Raw genomic sequence first — 16,289 nt, 5'->3', positions numbered from 1 at the left:
TGATGGCCCCATAAGATGCTCCATATACAAATATGCCCCAAATAATGCTGCACAAAGGTTAATGATGGCCCCATAAGATGCTCCATAGAATAATATGCCTCATATGCTGCTCCATAAAGGTTGATGGCCCCATAATTTTGGACTCCATGATCACATCACAGGGCGGCAACTGAGTTCACAGGAACGAGCACGTCTTAAGTGCCACGGACGGAGATTGACAGCGGCGTTTAAGAGGTTAACAGCAGAGATTGGAGCCTAGCCCATAAACACCAGTGCGGGCTCCGTACACACCAGTGCGGGCTCCGCACACCAGTACATTCTATGTGGAGAAAGAGTTAAAAAGCCTCGTCTGCACTGTTCGACCAATCACATAACCAGGTTTTGACAATAGACGCAGAGATCTGGTCGGTTGCAGATGACAAATATTTTTCTTATTTTTTTTTTTCAGAAAAAGAAAATAAAAGTGAAGCCGAGAATTGGAGTGAAAGGAGAGGTGCGTGACGAGGGGGCCGAGCTAGTGTGGATGCCCCCTGAGCCCTTTTTTCCCTCCTGCTTCCATGCTGCATTGGTTGCTGCTTGCAGAAGCTTCATCTCTAAGCACCTGCATGCCCCCCGCAGATCTTGCAGCCCTTCCCGCCGTCTTTGTAGGACCCCTCCATTCTCCACTTTGGCTCTGTCCTTTCATCCCTGCGCCCCCTCTTTTCTGCCAAGCCCCTGATCTTTTCTTCTTCCCACCTACCCCCTATGTTCCGCAGCTGGCAGGCCGCCGCAAGAACCGGAAATGTGGGGCGTGCGAGGCCTGCCTTAAGAAATTGGACTGTGGCGATTGTGACTTCTGCCAAGACAAGCCCAAATTTGGTGGCCGCAATCTCAAGCGGCAGAAGTGTCGCTGGCGGCAGTGCCTGCGTTTCGCAGTGGTGGGTTCATGTCCTGTCTCCTCAGCTTTCACCCCTATATTGGAAATTCTTTCTAAATTTCTAACCTTCTGGACTTTTACCTATTGTGATCATGTTTTCCCGTAAGCTTCCATGATGAATGGGGACCCGTGGGCAGTCGGCATCAGCGTGCCCCTCATCCATAGTGGCACCGATCCCAATGCTTTACCCCACGGAGCTCTGTGTTTCTTAGCTAAGCAATTGCTGAAATAGCCATTCCACAGGACGGGTCTATAAAATATGACTACAGACCACCATAAAACTGCCTGACCCCTGCAGTACTTTGGGATCTCACTATCATTTCTCAGCACAGCAAGGAGTTGCCACTTTAGCGCGATCATGATCTGAGTTGTCTGTGTGACCCATGGCCGACCATCCCATGCTATTTTTGCCCGCTGTGGTCCGTGTTGGCAGGGTGGGTGATACTTGCAGTAATCTCTCTATGCCCCCTTTTTTTTAACGGAGCTTGTGCCGCTTTGTATCTTAGGAGAAGAACATACCGCTATTCCTGAAATCGTCCAATCACCCCATACTGTTGGAGCGGATACAGAAAGAGGCGGCCGAGGCTGACGAGACCACTGAAGCCGTGGTAAGTATGGCAGCCCTGTCAGTATGATACCTCTGCAACTGATGTGTCGCCCCAGTGTGTCTAAAAAGCAAACTGTTGCGGGATAGGGAACAGTTTTGATTTAGAAGTTACTTACTGTTTTCTGTATGCAGCTCCTATGCATAGCAGTGTGTCTCCATGGTTCCAGGCTGCAAACAAATCTTCACCACCCTCTGTTGCAGTCATGTGTTGCTCCGCGTCATCTGTTCTCTGCCCATTTATCAAAGGTGACAGCAGCTGATAATTACACAGTTGTAATGCTGTAGATAATCCCCCGATGTCACCTGAAAAAGAAGAAAAACAGGTTATATTATACTCACCTAGGGGCGGTCCGGTCCGATGGGCGTCGCGGTCCGGTCCAGCGCCTCCCATCTTCATATGATGACGTCCTCTTCCTTGCTTCCTGCTCCTGCGCAGGCGTACTGATTTGCCCTGTTGAGGGCAGCGTAAAGTACTGCAGTGCGTAGGCACTGGGCCTCTCTGACCTTTCCCACCACCTGCGCACTGCAGTACTTCACACTGCCCTCAACAGGGCAAATCAGTACGCCTGCGCAGGAGCAGGAAGCAAGGAAGAGGACGTCATCATATGAAGATGGGAGGCACTGGACCAGACCGCGACGCCCATCGGACCGGATTGCAGCGGGGACCGCCCCTAGGTGAGTATAATATAACCTGTTTTTCTTCTCTTTCGGGTGACATTGGGAGCTTATCTACAGCATTACAGAATGTTGTAGATAAGCCCCTGATGCCGGTGGCCGCAGCTTATAGGCGAATTTTGGGGTGACAGATTCCCTTTAACCCCTTAGTGACAGAGCCAATTTGGTACTTAATGACCGAGCCAGTTTTTGCAATTCTGACCACTGTCACTTTATGAGGTTATAACTCTGGAACGCTTTAACGGATCCCGCTGATTCTGAGATTGTTTTTTTGTGACATATTGTACTTCATGTTAGTGGTAACATTTCTTCGATATTACTTGCGATTATTTATGAAAAAAAACGGAAATATGGCAAAAAATTTTAACATTTTGCAATTTTCAAACTTTGTATTTTCATGCCCTTAAATCAGAGAGATATGTCACGAAAAATAGTTAATAAATAACATTTCCCACATGTCTACTTTACATCAGCACAATTTTGGAAACAAAATTTTTTTTTGTTAGGGAGTTATAAGGGTTAAAAGTTGACCAGCAATTTCTCATTTTTACAACACCTTTTTTTTTTAGGGACCACATCACATTTGAAGTCATTTTGAGGGGCTATATGATAGAAAATAACGAAGTGTGACACCATTCTAAAAACTACACCCCTCAAGGTTCTCAAAACCACATTCAAGAAGTTTATTAACCCTTTACGTGCTTCACAGGAACTGAAACAACGTGGAAGGAAAAAATGAACATTTAACTTTTGTTTGCAAACATTTTAATTCAGAACCATTTTTTTTTAATTTTCACAAGTGTAAAAACAGAAATGTAACCATAAATTTTGTTATGCAATTTCTCCTGAATACGCCAATACCCCATATGTTTGGGCGCACCGCAGAACTTGGAAGTGAAGGAGCGCCGTTTGACTTTTTCAATGCAGAATTGGCTGGAATTGATATCGGACGCCATGTCACGTTTAGAGAGCCCCTGATGTGCCTAAACAGTGGAAACCCCCCACAAGTGACACCATTTTGGAAACTAGACCCCTTAAGGAACTTATCTAGATGTGTGGCGAGCACTTTGAACCCCCAAGAGCTTCACAGAAGTTTATAACGTAGAGCCGTGAAAATAAAAAATCGCATTTGTTTACACAAAAATGATCTTTTCGCCCACAAATTCTTATTTTCACAAGGGTAACAGGAGAAATTAGACCACAAAAGTTGTTGTGCGATTTCTCCTGAATACGTCGATACCCCATATGTGAGGGTAAACCACTGTTTGGGCGCACCGCAGAGCTTGGAAGTGAAGGAGCGCAGTTTTACTTTTTCAATATAGAATTGTCTGAAATTGAGATCGGACGCCATGTCGCGTTTGGAGAGCCCCTGATGTGCCTAAACAGTGGAAACCCCCCACCAGTGACCCCATTTTGGAAACTAGACTCCCCCATGGAACTTATCTAGATGTGTGGTGAGAACTTTGAATGCCCAAGTGCTTCACAGAAGTTTAGAACGCAGAGTCGTGAAAATAAAAAAAAAATTTTTTCCACAAAAAAGATTTTTTAGCCCCCAAGTTTTTATTTTCACAAGGGTAACAGGAGAAATTGGACCACTAAAGTTGTTGTCCAATTTATCCCGAGTACGCTCATGCCCCATATGTGGGGGTAAACCAATGTTTGGGCGCACGGCAGAGCTCGGAAGGGAAGGAGCGCCATTTTGGAATGCAGACTTAGATAGAATGGTCTGTGGGCGTTATGTTGCGTTTGCAGAGCCCCTGATGTACCTAAGCAGTAGTAACCCCCCACAAGTGACACCGTTTTGGAAACTAGACCCCCCAAGGAACTTATCAAGATGTGTGGTGAGAACTTTGAATGCCCAAGTGCTTCACAGAAGTTTAGAATGCAGAGTCGTGAAAATAAAAAAATATTTTTTTTTACACAAAAGAGATTTTGTAGCCCCCAAGTTTTTATTTTTACAAGGGTAACAGGAGAAATTGGACCTCAAAAGTTGTTGTCCAATTTATCCCGAGTACGCTGATGCCCCATATGTGGGGGTAACCCACTGTTTGGGCGCACGACAGAGCTCAGAAGGGAGGGAGCACCATTTGACTTTTTGAGCGCAAAATTGGCTGTCGTGTTTGGAGACCCCCTGATGTAACTAAACAGTGGAAACCCCCCAATTCTAGCTCCAACCCTAACCCCAACACACCCCCAACCCGATCCATAATCCTAATCGCTAACCCTAACGATAATCACAACCCTTACCCCAAAACAACCCTAATGTCAACCCTAACCATAACCCTAATCAAAACCCTAAATCCAACACACCCCTAATCCTAATCTCAACCCTAACCTCAAACCTAACCCTAATCCCAATACACCCGTCATCACAACCCTAACCCTAACCCTAATCCCAAACCTAACCCTAATCCCAAACCTAACCCTAATCCCAACTCTAACCCTAACTTTAGCCCCAACCCTAGCCCTAACTTTAGCCCCAACCCTAGCCCTAAGGCTACGTTCACACTTGCGTCGTTTGGCATCCGTCGCAATCTGTCGTTTTGGACAAAAAACGGATCCTGCAAATGTGCCCGCAGGATGCGTTTTTTGCCCATAGACTTGTATTGCCGACGGATCGTGACGGATGGCCACACGTCGCGTCCGTCGTGCACTGGATCAGTTGTGTTTTGGCGGACCGTCGGCACAAAAAACGTTCAATGTAACGTTTTTTTGTACGTCGCGTCCGCCACTTCTGACCGCGCATGCGTGACCGTAACTCCGCCCCCTCCTCCCCAGGACATAGATTGGGCAGCGGATGCGTTCAAAAACTACATCCACTGCCCACGTTGTGTACAATTTTCACAACGTGCGTCGGTATGTCAGGCCGACGCATTGCGACGGCCCCGTACCGACGTAAGTGTGAAAGAACCCGAACCCTGAATTTAGCCCCAACCCTAACCCTAAATTTAGCCCCAACCCTAATCCTAACCCTAGCCCTAACCCTAATTTTAGCCCCAACTGCTCTTCTGCCGGCCGGCCGGCAGATGGCGACAGATGGCGGGCGCACTGCGCATGCGCCCGCCATTTTCTTTTGCCAAGAAGATTAGGAGGAGCAGCAGGAGGACCCAGGGACACTGGTGAGTATAATAGGGTCCCCGAATCCCCCTATTTCTCTGTCCTCTGATGTGCGATCACATCAGAGGATAGAGAATTACACTTTGCTTTTTTTTTTTTTTTTTTTCTGCGGTCGCCGGTAAACAGTTAATTACCGGCGATCGCAAAACGGGTCGGTAAAACCAACCCCGAATCATGTTCTCTGGGGTCTCGGCTACCCCCGGCAGCCGAGACCCCGGAGAAAATCCGACTCTGGGGGGCGCTATTTACTTTTTCCACAGCGCCGTTAATTAACGGCGCTATGGTTTAAGTACCCTTAGCGACCGCCGTTAAAAGGCGTATCGGCAGTCGTTAAGGGGTTAAGCAAATTTAAAAAAAAAAAAGGATGAAAATTTACATTGCCCCTCCCCATTTCACCAGTTTTTAAAAAAAGAAAAAAAAAGATTGCTATACAGTGGAGAAAACAAGTGTTTAGTAAGTGACCAATTGTGCAAGTTCTCCCACTTTAAAAGATGAGAGAGGCCTGTAACTGACATTATAGGTAAACCACAACTATCAGAGTCAAAATGAGAAAACAAATCCAGAAAATCACCTTGTCTGATTTGGCAAGATTTATTTAGCAAATTATGGTGGAAAATAAGTATTTGGTCACCTAATAACATGCAGGATTTCTGGCTCTCACAGACCTGTAACTTCTTCTGTAAGAGGCTCCTCTGTCCTCCACTCATTACCTGTAGTAATGGCACCTGTTTGTACTTGTTATCAGTATAAGGCTATGTTCACACTTTGCAGATTCCACTGCGGATTTTTCCGCAGCAGAATTCCAAAATCCGCAGTGAAAACCGCAGCGCGTTTTCACTGCGGATTTATCGCGGTTTTTACTGCTTTTTCTTCTGCGGATTTTCAACTGCAGTTTTCTATTGGAGCAGCTGAAAATCCGCAGAAAAGAAGTGACATGCTGCGGAATGTAATCCGCAGCGTTTCCGCGCGGATTTTTCTGCAGCATGTGCACAGCGTTTTTTGTTTCCCATAGGTTTACATTGAAATGTAAACTCATGGGAAACTGCTGCGGATCCGCAGCGGTCAAATCCGCTGCGGATCCGCAGCAAAATCCGCAAAGTGTGAATATAGCCTAAAAGACGCCTGTCTACAATCTCAAACAGTCACACTCCAAACTCCACTATGGTGAAGACCAAAGAGCTGTCGGACACCAGAAACACAATTGTAGCCCTGCCCAAGGCTGGGAAAACTGAATCTGCAATAGGCAAGCAGCTTGGTGTGATGAAATCAACTGTGGGAGCAATAATAAGAAAATGTAAGACGTACAAGACCACTGATAATCTCCCTCGATCTGGGGCTCCACGCAAGATCTCACCCCGTGGGGTCAGAATGATCACAAGAACGGTGAGCAAAAATCCCAGAACCACACGGGGGGACCTAGTGAATGACCTGCATAGAGCTGGGACCACCGTAACAAACGCTACCATCAGTAACACAATACGCCGCCAGGGACCTGCAGTGCCAGGTGTGTCCCCCTGCTTAAGCCAGTACATGTCTGAGCCCGTCTGAAGTTTGCTGGAGAGCATTTGGATTATCCATAAGAGTATTGGGAGAATGTCATATGGTCTGATGAAAACAAAGTAGAACTGTTTGGTAGAAACAAAACTCGCCGTGTTTGGAGGAAACAGAATGCTGAGTTGCATCCAAAGAATACCATACCTACTGTGAAGCATGGGGGTGGCAACATCATGCTTTGGGGCTGTTTCTCTGCAAAGGGACCAGGACGACTGATCCATGTACATGAAAGAATGAATGGGGCCATGTATCGTGAGATTGAGTGAAAACCTCCTATCACCAAGGGTTTCAGCATGATAATGATCCCAAGCACACCGCCAGGGCAACAAAGGAGTGGCTTCATAAGAAGCAAATGAAGGTCCTGGAGTGGCCTAGCCAGTCTCCAGATCTCAACCCAATAGAAAACCTTCGGAGGGAGTTGAAATTCCGTGTTGCCCAACGACAGGCCCAAAACATCACTGCTCTAGAGGAGATCTGAATGGAGGAATGGGCCAACATACCACCAACAGTGTATGCCAACCTTGTGAAGACTTACAGAAAACGTTTGACCACTGTTATTGCCAACAAAGGATATATTGCAAAATATTGAGATGAACTTTTGTTAATGACCAAATACTTATTTTCCACCATGATTTGCTAAATAAATCTTACCACATCAGACAAGGTGATTTTCTGGATTTGTTTTCTCATTTTGACTCTCATATTTGTGATCTACCTACGATGTCAATTACAGACCTCTCTCATCTTTTTAAGTGGGCATGCACGTTCCAGGTTATACCCCCAGTTCCATCACTCTCATTCCCTTCTTTTGAGATCCACACCATTCGGCTCTTTCATCCCCTCTCCCTCAGAGTAGCTGTCATATACCGGCCCCCAGGCTCACCCACCCACTTCCTGGACCATTTCTCTGCCTGGCTGCCGCACTTCATGTCCTCAGAACTACCAACCCTTATCCTGGGAGACTTCAACATCCCCATAAACAGCCCCACTTCCACATCTGCATCCCAGCTTCTATCACTAACCACTTCTCTAGGCCTCTCACAGCTCTCAACCTCTGAAACACACAAAGACGGTAACACCCTGGACCTGGTCTTTGTCCGGCTCTGTTCAATCTCCTACCTAGATAACTCACCGCTTCGCCTCTCTGACCACAACATTCTCTCCTTCACACTCACAAATCCTCGCCCACCCCAGCACTTTCCTACTTACCACATATTCAGAAATCTACATGCCATTAACCCTCATACACTTTCAGACTCCCTACACTCATCATTGTCCCCAATCTCTTCTTTTTCCTGTCCTGATCTGGCTGTACATCACTACAATGACACTCTTAGAAGCACCCTTGACCAAGTAGCTCCCCTCACCCTCAGAACCTCCAAACACAGAGTGAAACAGCCCTGGCTCACATCGCAAACCCGATTTCTCCAGCGATGATCTAGGAGTGCTGAATGCTTAGGAAAACTTGCACACCAGAAGACTTCATACACTTCAAATTTATGTTAAGGACTTATAACTCTGCTCTTCACCTCGCCAAACAGACCTACTACACCACCCTGATCTCCTCACTATCCAACAACCCCAAGAAACTTTTTAACACCTTTCACTCCCTCCTCAGGCCAAAAGCACAAGACCCTATCACAGACATTTGTGCTGATGACCTGGCTTCAAACTTTAGAGAGAAAATAGACAATATCCGTCAGGAAATCCGCTCCCAATCACCAAGTTCAGTGACTCCCATCCCTCCCTGCATCTCCCCTGGCTCACTCTCCGCATTTGATCCCATCACAGAAGAAGAAGTCTCCAGGCTCCTCTCTTCTTCTCGTCCGACTACATGCTCTACCGACCCCATTCCCTCTCATCTCCTCCAGTCTCTCTCTCCAGTCATCACAACTCACCTAATTACAATCTTTAATCTCTCCCTCTCCTGAGGCATTTTCCCGTCCTCCTTCAAACACTCTATCATTACTCCGTTACTAAAGGAACCCACCCTCGACCCATCCTGCACAAACAACTACAGACCGGTCTCCAATCTCCCCTTCATCTCTAAACTCTTGGAGCACCTGATCTACTCCCGCCTTACCTGTTGCCTCTCCATTCACTCCCTCCTCGACCCTTCACAGTCCGGTTTCCGCCCCCTACATTCGACAGAAACTGCACTCATCAAAGTGACCAACAACCTTCTGCCAGCAAATTGTAACGGTGACCACTCTCTGCTCATTCTTCTCGACCTTTCTGCAGCTTTCGACACTGTTGACCACCCTCTCCTACTCTCTAGGCTCCAGTCACTTGGCATTAAGGACACTGCTCTCTCCTGGTTCTCCTCCTATCTTTATGACCGCTCCTTCAGTGTTCTGTTCTCTGGCTCCACTTCCTCTACTCTTCCTCTCACTGTCCGGGTACCTCAGGGCTCAGTCCTTGGCCCCCTTCTCTTTTCCCTCTACACGGCCCCAATTGGACAGACCATCAGCAGATTTGGCTTTCAGTACCATCTTTATGCTGATGACACACAACTATACACGTCAGCCCCTGACCTTACCCCCGCTGTACTACAGAACGCCACTGACTGTCTGTCCGCAGTCTCCAACATCATGTCCACTCTCTATCTGAAACTCAACCTCTCCAAAACGGAACTTTTTTCTCCCACCGTCTACTAACCTCCCTAAACCTGACGTTTCCCTCTCCGTGGGTGGCACCATAATAACACCAGGCGCGCTGTCTGGGTGTTATGTTTGACTCCGATCTCTCCTTCACCTCCCATATACAATCTCTTGCCCGCTCGTGCTGCTTACACCTAAAGAACATCTCTAGAATCCGCCCTTTTCTCACTATAGAAACAACAAAAACCCTCACTGTCGCCCTGATCCACTCCCGACTGGACTACTGTAATGCTCTACTAATTGGCCTCCCCCTCACTTGACTTTCCCCTCTCCAGTCAATCCTTAATGCGGCAGCCAGGGTCGTCCATCTGGCTAGTCATTACTCAGATGCATCCGCTCTTCGCCAGTCATTACACTGGCTGCCCATTCATTACAGGATACAATTCAAAGTACTTGTTCTCACCCACAAAGCTCTCCACAGTGCGCCACCCCCTTACATCTCCTCCCTCATTTCTGTCTATCGGCCTAACCGACCTCTGCACTCTGCAAATGACTTTCAACTAACCTCTGCACTAATCCGTACCTCCCACTCCGGACTCCAAGACTTCTCCTGTGCTGCGCCAATCCTCTGGAATGCTCTACCCCAAGATATTAGGACCATCCACAACTTGCATAGTTTTAGGCGCTCCCTCAAAACATATTTGTTCAGAGCGGCCTATCATGTTCCCTAATCAAAGTAATTTTATGTTTGTGTGTGTGTAGCCCATTCACTATCTCCATCTATCCCCCACCCCCTGAAGATGGCTGGACCATCATTGTAAATACATCATTGTAACTACACACCTGTACTTTGTATCTCCCCCACCTCATTGTAGATTGTAATCTCTCACGAGCAGGGTCGTCTTATTTCGCTCTAATTATTGTATTGTTAACGTTGTTACTTATAACTGCTGTGATTGAAGCTGATAAACTGTAAAGCGCTGCGGAATATGTTGGCGCTTTATAAATAAAGATTATTATTATTATTATTAAGTGAGAGAAGTTGCACAATTGGTGGCTGACTAAATACTTTTTTCCCCACTGTATCTATCATCCGGTATCACCGCCTCTGTAAATGTCTGATCTATCAAAATGTAAAATTATTTAAACTTTATGGTAAATGGTAAAAAAAACAATTGAAATGCCACAATTGTTGCTTTCCTGTTGCCGATATATATATATATATATATATATATATATATATATATATATATATACATATATATATATATATGTGTGTATATATATATATATATATATATATATATATATATACATATACATATACATATATATATATATATATGTGTGTGTGTGTATATATATATATATATATATATATATATATATATATATATATATGTATATATATATATATTATTACTACAGTATTTGGTAAAATGAATGGCGCCATTCAAAACTACATCTCGTTCTGTAAAAGAAAACAAGTCTACGCACAGCTATGGGGACTGAAAAGAAAAGAAAAAAGTTATGCTTGTTTGTAAAAGGGGAGGAAACAACCTTTGATGAAGGGGTTGTGACACATAGTTCTGCGCAGGAGTTGCAAGTACAGGACGGGAGGATGTATGAAATGAATACGTGCCGTACAAGTGTATGCATTAGTTTTTTTTATAATATTATCCCTCTTGTTAGTGTCTAGATGAAGATGTGCATTTATTGCCACCCAAGATACCGGTGATACGACTAGCACTGAAAAAGGGAGGATACCCTTCTGCTGATGTAAGAATTGCGTGACATAAATACATGGAGCATGTGGGTGCCCATCTTGCAATACAGCGGCCTAGCACTGTCCCATTTATTGTTACAGGGCACACGTGGTGGCTGGGTCATAGGTGGCATGGATGGCAAAGGGATGGAAGAAGAGATCATCTCCGTCATTGATGACGACGATGACGAGCAGCCCCTGGTACGCCCTCCATGTTTATTCCTTGCCCTCTATAAATGTGGAGTTTATTCTGCGTCCTCCCGTGTTATGATCCCTTTTTGTTTTACAGGATCTCCATTGCCCGGTGAAATCAGAAGAGTTCATGGTGGAAGACAATGATGTAATGCTGGCGGATGATAATACTCCGGTGGTGAGACTTTACATGTCTATGAGCAGAAGATCCATAGTGGTCACATGCACGGTTGGCTCCCATCACCGATGCCGGCAGTACGGCGGAAGGCTGCTGCCATCGGTGATTGAGTGCCAATGGGTTGATGTGGCAGCCTGGGTCCTCCTGAAAGCCTGTGTGTCTGCCATGGTATAACTCCTGCCTTCGGCCGGGCTTCCTAGGTGATCAGTAGTTACACAGGACGCTGCAATACTATGGGATAGCAGTGTATCGTACAGACGATCGCAGGAGTCCAAGTCCCTCAAGGGGAACTGATAGAAACCATTAAAAAATATATCGTATTAAAATATATTTAAAAAAAAAAAAAGATGCACCTAATTGCCCCTCCCTTTCACAACCTACTTCCCCAAAAGTAAAAAGACATTCTTTTTAAAACTAACATATTTGCTTGTGTAATTGTCTGAACTAATAAAGCATGAAAATTTATTTTTATATTCCCTCCCCCCCCCCCCCAAAAAAAAAAGGAATAAAAAAATAACATTAGAAAGTTGTGCAGACCCCATAAAAACAAGTCCTCGTACGGCATTGCCCTGTTCATGGCAAAAAAAAAAAATCATGGCTCTCCAAGGAAGTGGGGGAAAACCGAAAATGTACAAAAAAAATGAAAAATGGATGGCTGCTGTGGGAAAGTGTTTAGGTTGAAGGCACTGGTAGATGCTGTGGATATTGCACAGGGTCAGTGCCAGAAATCTGTCATCATTATCTCCTGCCGTGGATGGACGTTAGTGATGAGTGAACTTGCTCAGATAAGGTGCTAGCTTAGTGTCTTTGGCGTGCTCGAAAAATATGTTCAAGTCCCCGCGGCTGCGTGTCTCACGCAACATATCTAGGGATCACCTGTTTGTTAGGCTGTCGAACAGCCGTGAGACATGCAGCTGCGGGGACTTGAACATATTTCTCAAGCACCCCTAAAATACTCAGAACCCCAGCATGCTCGGCTAACACCCCAGCATGCTCAGATAACAAGCCCGTTTGCTCATCACTAATGGATGTTCTTCTTTTTGACTAGACCCTCATTGTTTCCTTTTGCTCCGCAGATCATGGAGATCTACAGTCTGGGCTCTTACAACTCTAGGAATGAGCTGGATCCACTCCTGCAGGAATTTATGGATGAACTGAATGAGATCCCCTTACCAGCTCATTGGGGAGTCCTTGCTTCCAGCGGCCCCAACCTACATCTAATCCAGAGGTCCCCGGTGTCCACCATGGCAGAGACAATCATCCACATACTCCCGGGACTTCACTTTAATATTGCCGTGAGGAATTACCCCGTCCCCTCCTCCCACGAACTTTTCAGCAAGCATCCGAGCCGGCTCACCACAGTGGACGAGGTTGTGGAGCTCATCTGTGACCTGGAGGCCTATCGTCCTTGCGGAGGTCTTCCGAAAAGCGGGCCACGTTCTCCAAACTGTTCGGTGTTGGTGTACGAGGAACGGTGCCCCGAATGTTGCACAATGCCCTGGCCGTCAGGCATTTATCACTGATGCCGGTGGGACAAAGGGTGGGCCAACGCTCAGGGACAAGAGACTACTCATGAAACTTTAGCTGTGGAGCAGCAGGATGGGAAGGAAGGAGCCTGTATTGATAACCCTGTGTATCCGGCAGCTGCGGTTCAGCACGGAGGATGGTTAAACATCCCGCCTCCCGATAAAACTTGCCACCTCAGTGTACACGTAGATCTCCAAAGACCGGGTGAGCGATGGGCCGCTCGCTCTCCGGTTATTAGTGTGGGCTTCCCGATAGCCCAGAGGGGTAGGCAATTTTAGCTGTAGGTGTATGTAAGCATACATCGGCCTAAAGCTTCCACCTAGCTTCAGTCATAGGGACCAAATAAAAGCCATGTATTTTGTTTAGAGGGCATGATAGTATATGTAGGATGTGGGGTCACGGGCTGTACCTAAGATTTCTGGGACCCCCACAAATCACAGGAACAGTGGTCCTAAGCCCCTTGTCCAGGTTGTGCTTTGCCGCTGCATTCAAAGTCTGAAGGAGGTAGCAGAACAGTCTCAGCAGCACACTTGCTGAACCTCTGCTCTGGGACCCCCGTTCTTGTGATTGTTGGGGTGCCCAAGGGTCAGCAAGTCATTTCCTATCCTGACTTGCAATCTTGATACAAGCCCTTTAACTTAAAGGGGACATAAGCCCCCCCCCCCATTCCCTTCTTCCGATGAGGACATTTTACAGTATCGGGAGGGAGCTCATTAAGATGTCACAGAGCGGTCCCGCTGCTGTAAGATGATCACCGGGGGTAAAAGTGGCCATACACATAGCACGAAGGTCAGTCTGACCTTCTCCTTCCAATCCTCTTAATGTGTTGTAATATTCAACCAACCATTGTTCTGCCTGTCTTGTAATTAATAAAAGGGATCGGGCATGTTGAATTGAACATGCTCAATCCTTTGTCAAAAGAGGTAACTAAAGGTGATTAGGCCGGTTTTACATATCTATTTTTCATGAGTATGGACCTTATTAACTCAAGAGCCGCATTTATGCCCATGAGGGTGTAGAGTTCTGGTGAGGAGACCGTCAGCTGGTCCGTACTGAAGACGTGCAACATGGCTGAGTGAAACCGGTCGAACACCGTTCTTCCCAATCACAACACACGCATGCGTGACTAAACTGACAGCGCACATGTTAAATGTATGAAGGGATAACTTGGTGAAACGAGCATTCGTCTAAGACTTGGCCAGTTGTGATCATCCAGTCCCACAAGACAGGGCTTGTCCCCCTTTAAAACACTCTCCATTTTTAGTATTTTTTTTACATTGAGATGAGTTAAAAGTTGCATTGTGGTGGACGTGACTGCTGGTGGTGGGAGTCATATCAACGAGATGGGTCTTGCCACTCAATTCAGTGATGCTTCCATCGGGACGATTGCTGGGGGTCATTGTGGGAGTTTGGGGGGTCTCTATGGATTCTTATAAGCTGGGCCTGTAGTGTTTTTGTTATTTTATGTTGTCTTGTGACGTGAGCTGTTCTCAGATTTATAGGGAATAGATGATATTTTATGGGAATGGATCTTCAGAGTCGGAATGATTTTTCTCTTTCTACACTGGACGTAACTGAGGCTGGGCCGCAGATATTGTAAAGTTCTTCGTTTATCAATTTTCAGGTGTTTCGGAGAGTTGGTTTTATGTCATTACATGTAATCTTTTATCCAGGACCCGTCTGACTAGTCTTCCTTTCAGCCTCTCCAGAGACGGACTGTTTTTTCGTTTTGCTGACAGTAGGACCTCTCCTTACCGTAGCTCTCGTTATAAACAAAAAAAAGTTGCTGCTTTTTAAATAAAGGATAAATATCTTTATATTTGTTATTCTGTACAGAAATGTCTGATTTGTACGTCGTGTTGACCTATCAGTGGTGTATAGCCGTGAACACGCACCGGTATCTTCTTAATGTTAATGGTCCTCTCCTAGGCCAGAAAGAATTTTGTTATTGCCTAATAGCCATCGGCACGAACTCCCTACAGTTAGGCCAAACACAAGATCCCCCGATAAAACTCCATCCCGTGTTACATTACAGAGCTGCATTCACTGCTCTGCTGGTGTAGTCACTGTATATACATTACATTACATTACTGATCCTGTACTGATCCGGAGTTACATCCTGTATTATACTCCAGAGCTGTGCTCACTATTCTGCTGGTGCAGTCACTGTGTATATACATTACATTACTGATCCTGAGTTACATCCTGTATTATACGCCAGAGCTGCACTCACTATTCCGCTGCTGCAGTCACTGTGAACATAAATTACATTACTAAGTTACACTTTGTATTATACTCCAGTGCTGCATTAACAGTTTTGCAGGCTTCAGAGCTGAAATCACCTTGTTATTATTTATACCTGGCACTATACTGATTTCTAATGTAGCAAATTCCTCTTAACTAAGCTGTTAGGGTGTCTATTTAAATTGACAACCAGCAGAATAGTGAGTTCAGCTCTGGAGTATAATACAGGATATAACTCAGGATCAGTAATGTAATGTATGCACACAGTGACTGCACCAGCAGAATAGTGAGTGCAGCTCTGGGGTATAATACCAGGATATAACTCCGGATCAGTACAGGATCAGTAATGTAAGTACACAGTGACTGCACCAGCAGAATGGTGAGTGCAGCTCTGCAATATATTACAGGATGTAACTCAGGATCAGTAATGTATATACAGAGTGAGGACAGCTCTGGAGTATATAACAGGATGTAACTCGTGGTCAGTAATGTATGTACACAGTGACTGCACCAGCAGAATAGTGAGTGCAGCTCTGGGGTATAATACAGGATGTAACTCTGGATCAGTACAGGATTAGTAATATACTTAAAACTTTCCATTGTATTTAGTTTGCATATAATAAAACTGTATTATATTTTTTAAAGGTGGGCATCCCCTTTAAAGACGACCGTCTTAGCAATACATGCCTTTTAATGCCACTTAGTAGCTTGAAATCTCAGAATAATCCAAAGAATGAAGACCATGAATACTTAATATTATATGTCGGTAGTTAGATGAAGTTGCCCTTCATTTTAGCTACTTGGTTGTGTTAGCTCAGATATGTATTTCGCATCATTCCATGCACCCGTCTTTCAGGGACCACTCTGTTGTGTGGGTGCCATGGTATAATACACTGGAGCACGTCCATAACGGA

General features: G+C 45.5%; 1 protein-coding gene across 4 annotated transcripts in view; it reads left to right on the top strand.

Annotated features, from left to right (window-relative positions):
- The window catches only part of LOC138662332 (methyl-CpG-binding domain protein 1-like), a 35,925-nt gene extending 20,977 nt beyond the window's left edge, over positions 1-14,948 (top strand). For 2 of the 4 annotated variants that reach the window (XM_069747831.1, XM_069747830.1), the window contains exons 11-16: positions 449-493; positions 1,423-1,524; positions 11,162-11,248; positions 11,337-11,435; positions 11,524-11,604; positions 12,681-14,948. In XM_069747831.1, the coding sequence (XP_069603932.1) occupies positions 449-493; positions 1,423-1,524; positions 11,162-11,248; positions 11,337-11,435; positions 11,524-11,604; positions 12,681-13,127 (861 nt within the window). In that variant the 3' untranslated portion in view covers positions 13,128-14,948. Of the gene's footprint in view, positions 1-448; positions 494-755; positions 918-1,422; positions 1,525-11,161; positions 11,249-11,336; positions 11,436-11,523; positions 11,605-12,680 lie in introns of all 4 variants that reach the window. The other 2 variants (XM_069747829.1, XM_069747828.1) reach the window with 2 other exon arrangements.
- The last annotated feature ends 1,341 nt before the right edge of the window (positions 14,949-16,289 follow it).

This window comes from Ranitomeya imitator, chromosome 2, assembly GCF_032444005.1.
Source record: "Ranitomeya imitator isolate aRanImi1 chromosome 2, aRanImi1.pri, whole genome shotgun sequence".
NCBI classification, from domain to species: domain Eukaryota; kingdom Metazoa; phylum Chordata; class Amphibia; order Anura; family Dendrobatidae; genus Ranitomeya; species Ranitomeya imitator.
The sequence above is the reverse complement of the archived record's forward strand: the minus strand, read 5'-3'. Positions and strand labels throughout refer to the sequence as shown.